The sequence below is a fragment of the Vipera ursinii genome (assembly GCF_947247035.1).
Source record: "Vipera ursinii genome assembly, chromosome: 3".
Classification (NCBI taxonomy): domain Eukaryota; kingdom Metazoa; phylum Chordata; class Lepidosauria; order Squamata; family Viperidae; genus Vipera; species Vipera ursinii.
Window position 1 is genome coordinate 173967239 of NC_139516.1, and position 14089 is coordinate 173981327.

At 43.0% G+C, this 14089-nt stretch overlaps 1 protein-coding gene across 1 annotated transcript in view; it reads left to right on the forward strand.

The window, feature by feature from the left end:
• The window catches only part of XKR4 (XK related 4), a gene marked incomplete at its 5' end in the record, with an annotated part of 116077 nt that extends 102361 nt beyond the window's left edge, over positions 1 to 13716 (forward strand). Inside the window, one exon of the mRNA XM_083359993.1 lies at positions 12577 to 13716. Coding sequence (XP_083216119.1) covers positions 12577 to 13523 — 947 coding nt within the window. The 3' untranslated portion in view covers positions 13524 to 13716. The remainder of the gene's footprint in view (positions 1 to 12576) is intronic.
• Positions 13717 to 14089: the final 373 nt, after the last annotated feature.

Genomic DNA, 14089 nt, shown 5'->3' on the forward strand with positions numbered 1-14089 from the left:
AAAAAAGCTTTAGAAAATGGTTGCATGGCTTTTTACAGTAATTTGGCATATCTGATAGATATTGTTCATTGTTTTGTGAACAACTAACATCCATAGTTAGCTGTTCTAAGGTAACAAAATATTGGTTCAAGTAAAGCGGGAGAATCATACACAACATGGAAAATGTTGCATTCCATTTCTTGGGAATTAGACTGGATTATTTTAGGCAGATTATATTTTGCACAATCATCCCATAATCCCAATGGCTATTTCAGGAGATAGACTGTATTAAATGTTAATGCATCAAATAATTATCACGGTGTCTTTATATTAGTCAAAATGAATCTTTTCATTTGTGCCATATATAGCAAGTTCTTTTGTTAGGAGATTAAAATCACTTTAAAATCTAAGTTAAAAATAATGTGAAATGTTATATTTTAATTTTTTTAAAGGACGACTTTTCACTTCTTTTTTAACTGTTCTTATCTATCATTAACAATATATTATCTTAGTGTCTGGTTGCCAGAATACATAATTTTTGTAGCTTTATCTTTGCACGTTATGACACTTCTTTCTAACATATGGTGATAATTGAATCTTTAATACTGAGTCATTAGTCACCATGACATATATGTATTCTCATTAGCACCCAAAACTATGTTACTATGTGAATTAGCTGCTGGTAATAAGTTACAAAGTGAGAAATCAGCTTTAGTTTTAGTTTAGCACCCATATCACATATACAGTATTCCAAATCAGGTTGATATTTGTTAAAATGTGATTTGATCTAATTGTATTTATCCTATATGCATGATTCTATTCAACATCAAAGAGTGAGAAACAAACTTTATAACCAGCACTATTTATCCATTGTAGTAAGTGGTCATCTCCATATCTAAAATTACAAAGAAAAAATGTTGCCAGATACACACTACAATATATTTTAAACATCGGCACTTACATTAAAGAACAATTGAGTAAATTTGAGTAAACATGCAATTGACTATATGTATTTTCAAAAAGTAGCTCAAATATGGTCAGATTGAGTTTTACATCAAATCAAGTGTATAATCTAAGGTACATCAGAATCTGAATATATAAAACTATCTTACCAAAGCCAAGGTAAATTAAATGGAAATTATAGAAGTATACATGATGATAAAGCCACATTTTAGAACAGCAGTCCCCAACCATTGTGGCTTGACTGCTTATCTGGGGACAAAGAGGGAAACTGGGCCACGCAAGTGGTGGGCCAGCATGCACATGCATGTGCATACAGCCCTTGAGCAAGTGTAGGCCGGCACACACATGCACAGCTCTACTTGTGTGAACGGCGAGCTGGTGCGCACATGCACAAGTGCCCATTGGCCCACCACTTGCGCAAGTAGAGCTGCACATGTGGCCAGCCACTCACGCAACCCATTTCTGAATAGGTCATGGCCCGGTAGTGGACCACAGCCTGGGACTTGGGGACTCCTGCTTTAGAAGACTTAGCAAAATTAGTACTTTCTGGAAATTTTGGGTAGTTTCCATGTAAGGCACATAACTTTGGATCTAGAGTCTAGACATCTCAGAAGAAGATGTTTGGGCATTGATATCAAATGCTCCCTGAGATGCATGTTTTTATAAAGTTTTAAAAACATGGTTGCATGATATTTCAGTAAGTATTAGTAAAATAAAACCTATTCTGTTCAGTTTCACTGGGTGTAGTGCGAAGGTGTTTGCCTAAAAAACAGCAGGAAGTAGGTCCCCCCTTAGCCAAGAAAGCCAGCTGGGTAACATTGGGCCAGTCACATCTCTCAACCCAACTTGCCTCACAGGGTTATTGTTGTGGAGAAAATACTGTAGGAGGAAGAAGAAGTATTAGCTATGCTCACCACCTATGAGTTGAGCAAATAAATAAGCAGAATAAAATTCTAATCATCTTTGTTGTCATCATCTTCATCAATCATCATCTCTTTCTTCCCCTTTCCACTCTCTTTCTTTTTTTTATTAAAAAGTTTTACAATACATTTTTAAATACAAAAAACTCCCTCCTCCCCCTCCCCTCTCCCCAACCCTCCCCTCCCCTCCCCCTCCCCGACTTCCCAGAGCTGAATACAGGGTATAGTGATACAAACATAAGCTAAAATATGCTAACAACAAAAGCCCACTCTCTTTCTTAAGCAACTTATAACATGAATTGCATTTTACTCCATCCCACTCATTTTTATTTATTTATTTTGGTGAGAATCATATGCTCTGGATGCAAAAGAATTAAATTTGCTATAACTGGATTCTGGATATAATTTATTTTAATCAATTTCTGACATTAATTAATTAATAGGTACTGAGCTCTTGCTTCCAAGCAGATGTCGAAAAGCAAACATAAAGAAGGATACTAATGCTTGCTAAATTGGTATATGAAATAGCTTGCTCCAGATTTGATTTCTAAAAGTAACAATAACTACAATTTTAAGGCAGAATACCTTTCAAGATACTTGTATAAATCTAGATTGGTTTTAAATAATTCTTTTGAATTCTTTGAACGTTCAGAACAATAGTACAGGTAGATTTGTCTCTTTACTGGAAAGGAACACAGTGATGAGATGTTGAACTTAAAACGAACGCCATAATATGGCATCACAAAAGTAGAAAGCCTGGTTCATGCACTTGGCCTTTACAACCTTGGACGTGCACCGTGAAGCTTTCTATATCACAGAAGCTCAATATCTGCTGTGGTATTCTTGTGCAAACAAACATGTAAATGTGTGCTATGATATTTCCAGGATTTATATAGCATTGAATCATAAAAAGTAATAAATCTGATATTGCATGTACTTTGACCTTTATTGTCTGGACCATAAAACCTTTTTAATATCCTGACTTATATTCAGTGAAATTTTGGAATGAGAATGCTTAGGGATCACATGGTAAAGGATAAATTTGAGGTACTTCAATGACATAAAACGAAAAAAAAATATTAAAATAAATCCTTATTTCTGAGAGAAAGAATCACAGTTGAATTTTAGAAAATATGGATACAAAAATATCTTAACATTTTAAATGCTAAATAACTTCCCTTCAATTTTTTTTTTAAAAAATAACTGTAGAGTCTCTCTGATGCATAAGGCTTTCCATAATACTTGATATATATAATAAGTTTATGAAATAAGATTTTCAATAGTGAACAATATTACAATGAAAACAAGAAAATTTGAATAATTGAATGGTCTGTTACAAGGCTCTGTCACAAATAGGTAACCAATTTAATTTGCTTAAACAAGGGGTGGAACATAAAAGAATTACACAACTCTTGTGAATGAAAAAGAAAGATTCATTTCTATGTATATCTGTAGGTATTTCTAAAAAGCTGTATGGTTGGCATTTATTTCTCAATTGCATGCTCAGATTTATTCTTTAAGATCTCAATGCTGTGTTGCACTATTGCTTCTTCCAATTATTTAGTTGTTTTGACTGTATTTTTACTGAAATGTTACCAATTTGAGCCATTCTACATGGATTAGAAAATGTAGAATACACATATTAAATGAGAAGATTAATAGACAGTGGAAAGTATAGTTTTAAAACACTCTAAATATTCTCACCGACCCTTAGCTTCCCTTTTATTGGTTTTTTCCCCCCACTCTGTGCTATTTTCCCAACAATATTCCTTTCTCTGCCATAAATAAATTTACAGTATGTCACAGTTCTGGCAGAGACGAATAAAGCAGAACTCCAAGGCTTGAAAATTCCTCAAAGAACATGTTTAATAGTTACAAAGTATCAGCATGATTAAAAGTGAAACCAAGTCTGAATACACAAGTAACAATTGCCCAATTACAAAGTTTAATGTCTTACCCACAAAATTATGCAACCGACTATGTTCCGCAATATACTCATTTGGTGGGCTTTTTTATGCAACACCCAGTCCCTAGTCACAGGAGCAGTAGATGACCTTGCTTCCCATGGGACAAAAGATTATTTTGACTAATGAAGCACCTGGGCAACCCCCCTCCCTCAGTCTAGAATGAGAAGAAAAAATGGCTGCAGCCATGCTAATTGTAGAGTTGACATTTATGTAAATAAGATTTTTGACCACTTTTATATGGTTGAGTATATTTGTTCATTTATCAAATTTATATAGCTGGCCATCTCACAAAAACTCTGGTTGGCATAAAACAATTAAGCAAAAAAAAACTATATAAATGTTTTTTACATTATTAAAATGTAAAAAAGAACATAAAAATAGAGTGGATATTAACCATGGAGCCATCTCAGGGTTTCATTAGTCCCCTGGGACCCTCAGGCATGACCACACAGCCAGGTCTTGAGGGATTTCTGGAGAATTAATAGGGATGGAGCTAACCTCACTTCAAGGGAAAGAGCGTTTCATAAAGTGGGTGCCATGGCATAGAAGGGACCCGCCAAGTGTAATTTCATAGCACATGCCTGGGACTTGCCAAATGTAGCTCCCTAACAGAGAGCACCCACAACACACCTCCTCTACCAGTTCTGGTGGGATGGGCAGATATAATCGAGAAGAGGCAGCCCTCAGATAACCTGACCCAATGCCACGAAGGGCTTTAAAACTTAAAATCAGCATAGTTTTTCTTTCTCTTTTTAATATATTTCTTTATTGTGTAATTGTATAAGTTTTACTTCTATAATAGTTAATAAAATTATTGGGGGGAAAATCAGCACCCTGAACTTGACCTGGAAGCAAACTGACAACCAATGCATCTTGCAGAGGAGAAGTATAACCTGTGCTGTGTTAGAAACACACATAACTACCTGTACCACTACATTTTGCATCAGAGGAAGCTTCCAGATACACTTCCAGGGCATCCTGTGTCAAGCGCATTATAGTGGTGCAATTGGGAGGTGACTAGAATGAGTGCAACTGTGAAAAGATCTCTCTGATTTAGGAAGGGCACAAATGGTACATAGCACAAAGATGTGCAAAAGGTCCAACTGCCACCTACTCTTTGAGAAGATCCCCCAGATTGTGCAACCCAATCCCACCCTCACCAGAATTCATCCAGAAGTGTGATCAGTGCTGTTTCTGTCCCATATTTAGGTCTTCATATCTTTTGAAAAAAATCCAGATAATCCTCTTTCCAAGGCCCTCTAAACCTGCTGTGCAACCACTTTCTCAACCACATGTATGGTTGAGAATATGACTCATGCTTGAAAATTCTACATACAAGAATTTAAATTAAGAAAACATAAGTTGTTTTCACAAGTTTAAAAAAAAACTTTATTATTATGTCCTATTCACTTAGGCCTGTTAATAGGATAGCTAACAAATTGCCTATTATAGCAAATTTACAGCCAAAAGTAAAATAGACCAAAAAAACATTAAATTGTGCTGCAGTGCCACCTAGTGGATTATATATATTGTAAATTATGTGAATATATCTTTGTTTCTGTTTTAATAAATTACGTGTAAGTAATATATACCTACTGGTTAGCAAAAACAGTCCTTTTCTTAGAAAAATACTCATGCATCTTTTTAGTACTTCAGTGTCTGCATGGTTGTTTGAATTTTAACAAAAAACAATAGCAATACTAGTTTAAGCTGCTTTGCCATGTCACATTTTAGTACATCCCTCCAAGATTTTTTGGATAGCCATACTTTCCCTTTTCTGGGAAAATAGAAACTGCTTGGGAGTGTGTTAGGAGTGGAGATGAGGGAAGAGAAAAATAAAAATCCTACAGTTCTTTTTGGGAAAACTCACAACCTGAGCAACTTTCTTGCTCTCCTATATCTTTAATCAGAACTGCCTTGCAGAATAACAGAACATTTCAGCAGAGGTGTTCTTATATTCAGCCTGACTTGTCATAAAATTAATTAATTTAATTTAATTTAATTTAATTTATTGAGATTTTTATACCGCCCTTCTCCCAAAGGGACTCAGGGCGGTTCACAGGGCATAAATATAAACACCAATACAAACATTAAAAAATAATTAAATTAATGCCCAAGTTAAAACCAGAATACTAAAACAAACCAATAAAAAACCCAAGTACCCCCATCAGGCCAGACCCGCTAGTTCAAATAAATGGGTCTTCAACCCGCGACGGAAGGATCGGAGGTCTGATGCCATCCGGAGCTCGACCGGCAGTTGATTCCATAACGCCGGAGCACCCACAGAGAAGGCCCTCCCCCTGGGGGCCACCAGTCGACATTCCTTGACAGGAGGCACCCTGAGGAGGCCCTCTCTGTGGGCGCGCACAGGGCGGAGGGGAGTCGACGCCGGCAGCAGGTGGTCCTCGAGGTATCGCGGACCCATGCCATGTAGGGACTTAAAGATCATAACCAAAACCTTGAACCTTACCCGGAAGACAACTGGCAACCAATGCAGCTCACGGAGCAAAGGTGTAACATGGGAGTACCGGGAAACTCCCAAGACAACTCTCGCGGCCGCATTCTGTACCAGTTGGAGCCTCCGAGTAGTCTTCAAGGGAAGTCCCATGTAGAGAGCGTTACAGTAGTCTAGGCGAGAGGTCACGAGCGCATGAGTGACCGTACACAAGGCCTCCCGATCCAGATAGGGCCGCAACTGGCGCACCAGGCGAACCTGGGCAAAAGCCCCCCTAGTCACGGCCACTATGTGATCCTCCAAAGTGAGTCGTGAATCTAGGAGGACTCCCAAGTTGCGAGCCCTATCCACAGGGGGTAAAAGCTCACCCCCCATAGAAAGAGGTGGAACATCCCAGGTGTCTCGGGAAGCCGGAATGTACAGCCACTCAGTCTTGTCAGGGTTGAGTTGAAGTCTGTTCCTCCCCATCCAGACCCGAACCGCCTCCAGGCAACGGGACATCACAGCGAGGGCATCACTGGGGTGGTTTGGGGTCGAAATAAAAAGTTGGGTATCATCAGCATATTGATGATACCCAACTCCAAAACCACGAATGATCTCACCCAGCGGCTTCATATAGATGTTGAACAGGAGAGGCGAGAGGACCGACCCCTGAGGAACTCCACAAGCGAGAGTCCTAGGGGTCGACCTCTGCCCCCCTGCCAACACCGACTGCGAGCGTCCCAGGAGATAGGAGGAGAACCACTGAAAAACCGTGCCTCCCACTCCCAATCCCCTGAGACGCTGCAGCAGGATACCATGGTCGATGGTATCAAAAGCCGCCGAGAGGTCTAATAGGACTAGGACAGAGGAATACCCCCTATCCCGAGCCCTCCAGAGATCATTCACCAGAGCGACCAATGCCGTCTCCGTGCTGTGCCCGGGCCTGAAACCCGATTGGTAAGGGTCCAGATAATCCGCTTCATCCAGGACCAGAGGGAGCTGATGCGCCACCACACTCTCAACAACCTTCGCAAGAAAGCGAAGGTTGGAGACTGGACGGAAGTTGTTCAATACAGCTGGGTCCAAGGCAGGCTTCTTGAGGAGAGGTCTCACCACCGCCTCCTTCAAGACGGTGGGGAAATAACCCTCACTCAAAGAAGCAGATATAACCGCCTGGAGCCAGCCTCGTGTCCTCTCCCTAGCTGCGTAAACCAGCCAAGAAGGGCACGGGTCCAATAAGCATGTGGTGGAACTCAGCTTCCCCATAATCCTGTCCACTTCATCAGGGGTCACAGAATCGAACTCCTCCCAGATAACATTGACAAGACCGCCCGTGTCCTGATCGTCAGACTCTGCCCAGCTGGAGTCCAAACCGGTCCGAATCCGAGCGATTTTATCCAACAGATGTTGACCAAACTCCTCGGCACGACCCTGCAAGGGATCCTCCCTCACCTCCTGATTAAGAAGGGAGCGAGTCACCCTAAACAAGGCGGCCGGGCGATTGTCTGCGGACGCGATGAGGGTAGAGAAGTAATTACACCTCGCCTCCCTCATCGCAGCGAGATAAGACCTAATATAGGTTCTTAACCGCAATCGGTCGGGTTCAGATCGGCTGGACCTCCAGCAGCTCTCTAGGCCCCGTTTCCGCCGCTTCATCTCCCGGAGCTCCGCGGAGAACCATGGAGCTCGCTGGGATCTGCGCCGGGTCAGGGGCCGCAAGGGTACAACCCGGTCGAGTGCCTCAGTGGCTGCCCTTTCCCAGGCTTCCACTAAGGCATCCGCCGAGCTGTGAGCAATGGAGGCAGGTGGAGACCCCAGCGCCGCTTGGAATCTCTCAGGATCCATTAGGCGTCTGGGGCGGTACCATCTAGTTGGCTCCGTACCTCCACGGCGAGGGGTGGCAAAATGGAAGACCAGCCGCAGGAGGTGATGATCGGTCCATGACAGGGGCATAGTAAGTGGAAAGCCCCCACCAAGATCATCCAACCACCGTCCAGATAAGAAAATCAGGTCAAGGGTGTGGCCTCCCTCATGAGTTGGCTCAGAAATTACCTGCGTCAGGTCCATGGCCGTCATGGAAGCCATGAACTCCCGAGCAAGCTCAGATGAACCTCCCAGGGATGGTAGGTTGACGTCTCCCAAAACTATAAGTTTGGGGAACTCAACCACCAACCCTGAGAGGACATCGAGCAGCTCGGGCAGGGCTGCCGCTACGCGACTAGGCGAAATGTACACGAGCAGCAAGCCCAACTGCGCCCCAGAGCCAAATCTCATAAAGAGAGACTCACACCCGACTATCTGAGGAACGGTGGTCTCCCGCGGACATAAGGTCTCCCTAACGATCACCGCCACTCCCCCACCCCTACCCTGAGCTCGAGGCTGGTGTAGCACCCGGAAGCCTGGTGGGCAAAGATCAACCAAAGGGACCCCACCCTCTGGCCCCAACCAAGTCTCCGTGATGCAAGCCAGGTCCGCATGCTCACCCTCAACTAAATCCCTAATAAGGGGAGCTTTGTTGACCACGGACCTGGCATTCAGGTACACCAGCCGGAGCTCAGGAGGCTGCACATCCTCGCTCCCGGAACCTCGGGAAAGAAGCAGAGGGTCGGAGCGCCCCACCGCTTGCAAATAGCGGAGACGGCGCTCCCGGTAACGATATGGCCCCCTGTCTATCCGCCTGCTGCCATTCCCCGTCGTGGGAATTGGTAATCCCACGACCCGCTCATGAGCCCCGGAGACAACGACCCCTCGTTCTCCCCCCGCGCGGTCAGACCCAAGTCTGGCCTGAACTATGGTTGATTGGCCGCCCCCCAAAACCAAACAACCCCTATCACCCACCCCCCTCCCCAACCCCGTAAAAAATTTTGATAAAAACAAAATCAGGGGCCTCTTGTTACATTTATGTTGACGGCCCCTACCCCTACCCAGCCATCTCTCAGAGACCCAGAACTCGGGCCCTTCATCGAGGTTAGAATTTAAAGAGGCGGGTCGCACCCAGGCGAGGGGGGCACCCCTGAGGGCGAGCAAGTCCGTGCTAGTATATTGTCGCATGTTAGTCCAGCAAGTCCAGAATAGGTAGTCCTGGAGATGATCAAGTCCATAGGAGGGTCGAAGGCCGGAAAAGAAAATATCTGGATCCACACCCAGCTGCACTGCCACTTAGCTGGGTGCCCCAGTAAACAGGTCACCCCCGCCCTCTCACGGCAAGTTGCAACTCTGTACCTGGGGATGGTCAAAGATATACTCTGGGTAGGCATGCCCCATAGAGCTCCCACCTCTATGGGGCTGCAGATGTAAAAGTCAGCCACTCTCCCACCATGGCTGATACCCAGGACCGACCAAATCCAAAGGGGAGAGGGGGAGGCAGACAAAATTATATATTCAGGCAGAAGAGTAGACGGGCCAAAATGGGCGAAATGGTCTAAAAGCGTCACTGCCGTTAGAGCGGTCCAAAGGTGGTATAAAGACCGCCTGTTGCTCCATTGAAGCGGTCCAAAGACGCCGTTGCCAACACAAGCGGTCCGAGGCAGCACAGGAAGCATCATCGCTGCTAGGATAACTCTCAGTCGCCCTCTCCGCCGCCAAAACGGCCCGAGGACGATAGCGTCACTAAAAGCAGCCTGATGCAGTCTGGGGTGAGATGAAAGCACCACCGCCGGCGGGAGGGGCCGAGAGCCCGAGAAACATCGCAGCCAGTCACTGGCCTCCACAAGCGGCCCAAATAGGCCAGAAAACACTGATGCCGCCGAGGTGGCCCAAAAACAGGTCAAGTGTTGCCATTCGGGCCAAGAGGCCCCAGGAATGCCACCGCTTAGTGCTGGTCGTTGAGAACGGCCCAAGTCCACTGCTGCCGCCGTCGTCGCCGGATGCAGGCCATCTCTGCCGTCGAATGCGGCCCCAGGAGACGCCGCTACCAGTGGCAACGCCAACGCCCACGCCGTCGCCGCCATCGCCGCCATCGCCGCCGCCAAGTCGGACCCACAGGCGTCTCTCTCGGCAACCAGAGGCAGCCCGAAGATGTTAAGGGCGGCCCGAAACGGCCCGGGGAAGCAAAAAACGCCGCCACCGAGCGCCGCACCGAGCGCAGCCCGAGAAACTGCCGCCGCCAGCGCCCACGCCGCCGCCGCCATCACCGCCACCCCAAACGCACCCGCAAGTGTCCTCCTCGTCCTCCTCGCCGACCAGAACCCGTCTGAGAGCAGCAAGCAGCCCAACCGGTCCGGCACAGCAGGGAACAGCAGAGAACAGCAAGAACAGCAGGGAACGCCGGAGGCGGCGACGAACAGCTGAGAGGCGGCCCGAAAAAAAAAAAAAAAAAAAAAAAAAAAGACAAGCGGCAAGCGGCAAGCGGCAGAAGGCAGAAGGCAAACGAAGGCAGACAGATGAAAAAGCTCGCAGGTTAGCTGCCTCGTCCCCCAATCCACATCCCAGGCAGCCCGAAGGCTCCTGAGGGGCTCCAAAAGGACACCTCCAAACTGGGACTCACGGAGCTCACGGAGCTCGGACAAGCACGTCCGCCATCTTGAAACCGGAATTAAGAAGGAAATTAAAAAGGAAAACATTCCAATATAATTCTTCGAAATCATAATATAGATAAAAAGATTTGGTTATTATAGACTATATCAAAAGAATTCTAGTATTCTAGTATTCTAGTATTTCACGTCAATCGTGAAAGCTTGAGAGTGTTTCTCTTTCTCTCCTTCTGATACTAAAAATAATGAAGGCACTTGGAAAAAGTAAGGATTAATGCTGGAAATCTTAGGTTTAAAGGAAATCAAGGCAAACAAGCAAACAATGATAAATATAATTATCATTCAGAGCAAATGAAACTAGGATTTGATGGCAAGAGTTAACATACGGATTATGACACACAAGATAGGTAGGAATTCCTTAAAATGACTTAATAAAGGCACAGTTATAAGCAATCTCCTTAATATTACTTTAGAAAAAGGTACAAGAATGATAGTTGAGCACAAATGTGAGCCAGTGGGCCGTATAGCTGTAAAAAATGCAAATTCAGGTCTCATGAAGGAAACCTAATTTCCAAACCATTCTAGCTTATTCTGCTTTGGTTTGTTCTAGAACGTAATGTACTGCACTTTCAGGAAAAATCAGAGAAATTGTAGCAATTTCAGAGATGGGAAATAAGGAAGACCAAAAAGAGACTGGAGGATTTTATGTTTTAGCCTTGAGAAAAGATTGCTGAGGGTGTCAGAATAATAGCTTTCTTCAAATACCTGAAAAGATGTTGCTGGAAGAAAGACAAGATCTACTCTTACATGTGGCAGAATATAGAATATGAAATAATGATTATAAGAATGCAGATTATGATTGAATATTAGAAAAACTTCTCAACTGTAGGAATAATAGAATCACCAAGCCTGAAAATTGACAGATGCTGGACACCCATTTATTAGGACGTTCATCTTGAATTCCTGCACTGAGCAGTGAGTTGGACTACTAGATCTTTCCAAATATTTATTCTGTGTTCAATATATTTCTGGTGAACACATACTGTATGCCAGTCCATTATTATTTTGATTTTTCTGCGTCTTAACCAAATACTAAATGTACTGTATTGTCCACTATTGCTAGGACATTGGATTTGAATTTATAAGAGAAATCATTTTACTTGCACAGGTAGGAGGAATTTTTATCACTAAACTGAATCTGTTTCCTCTCACAAAAAGTAATATGGATTGAATCTAATAACACCATCAGAATATGGTAGGCCATCAGAATTGGGAATTTTGCTAAGTTTACGCCCGTGCTGAAACATGAACTAATTTTCATCTTCATATGTTTTCCATAAAATTTCCTAGTTCTCCCAGAATTCATCTGTTGAAGGGTAGAACATAATGCATTTTTAACTGAATTCTGAGTCTTTGGGGAAATGAGGTTTGTGTGTGTATAAGTGTGTGTGTGTGTGTGTGTGTATTTCATGCTGTTATATAATATTGTTATCTTACTGCTGATATGCTCTTACAGTTTCTGTCTGTAGAATAATTGTTGTCTTGTAGTCTTGTAATGAATTCATTACAGTTATGTTTGTTAAATAAACATTTTCAGTAATTAAAATTTCCCCTACATCTTTAAATTCCTGTTACAAAATGTCATTTATCAGACCGTAATCTTCCAGCATAATTCTTTGTTTGATAGGTCCACTGGAAGAAAATATACACATGATTGCACATACTGCAAGCCTTGCTAGTAGGAGTGTAATGAGATTGTGCATGTTTTTTCAAAAGTCTCCTTTGTCAATCTTCATTAATAACATATCCTGTATTTATTGCCCTTCCTTTTCCTGTAGGTCTTACTGCAGCAGCATCTCTAGTATCTTTGGCATGGGCACTGGCTTCATATCAAAAAGCTCTACGTGACTCCCGGGATGACAAGAAACCTATCAGCTACATGGCTGTAATTATTCAATTTTGTTGGCATTTTTTCACAATCGCTGCCAGGGTGATTACTTTTGCTCTCTTTGCCTCTGTTTTTCAACTATACTTTGGAATCTTCATAGTCCTTCATTGGTGTATCATGACTTTCTGGATTGTCCATTGTGAAACAGAATTCTGCATTACTAAGTGGGAAGAGATTGTGTTTGACATGGTTGTTGGAATAATTTACATCTTTAGTTGGTTCAACGTCAAGGAGGGAAGGACACGTTGTAGGCTTTTCATTTACTATTTTGTGATCCTTTTGGAAAACACCGCCTTGAGTGCTCTTTGGTATCTGTACAAGGCTCCTATGATTTCTGATGCATTTGCCATACCGGCACTTTGTGTGGTGTTTAGCAGCTTTTTAACTGGCATTGTTTTTATGCTGATGTACTATGCCTTCTTTCATCCTAATGGACCACGATTTGGGCAGTCGCCAAGCTGTGCTTGTGAGGATTCTGTAGCTGCCTTCACTCTTCCTGCTGAAGTAGCATCAAGTACTTTAAGGTCTATTTCTAATAATCGGAGTGTCACAAGTGAACGGGATCAGAAGTTTGCTGAGAGAGATGGGTGTGTACCTGTCTTTCAAGTAAGGCCAACTGCACCTTCAACCCCTTCATCCCGACCACCAAGGATTGAAGAATCTGTCATTAAAATTGATTTATTCAGGAATAGGTATCCAGCGTGGGAAAGACATGTATTGGACAGGAGCCTCAGAAAGGCCATTTTAGCTTTTGAATGTTCTCCTGCTCCTCCACGACTACAGTATAAAGATGACGCCCTTATACAGGAGCGATTGGAGTATGAAACAACTCTATAAATACAATGAATAAAGAAAACTCAGTGCAACGGCTATGATGCATCCAAATAAAAGGGTACTAATAGGGCCGTGGCAATAACTTAATTTCATTCTACAGCAGATCAGGAAGCTATAGCAGTGTCCTTAGTCTGACTACCATCATGATTATCATTTGATCCACTGTACCACAGTCTATCTCAGTAAGCCTAAAAGAAGCAGCATACAAAAACCTCAAAAAATCATTATTTTTGACTGAGAAATAGACTTAGTCTGATTACTCTGATTTTAAAGTGCATTATACAGAATTTAAAAATAAGACAGGAAGGGTTGAATGAGTGACATCCAACACACTAGTGAGTGGGGGTTTGTTTTGTTTTTTTTCCTTTTTAGATAAATCCCTACATATGTTTTTAAGCTGAGTATGTTTGCATACTTATTTACAAAATAAAGCAGCAGTTTAGAAAAAATGGTCAGAATAACTAAATTCATACAAGGCAATGTTACTGTTATATGAATTCTAATTTCTATGAAAGAAATTAATATAGTTATCTTGCATAGGTAAATCATGACACATTTTCAAATGAGAG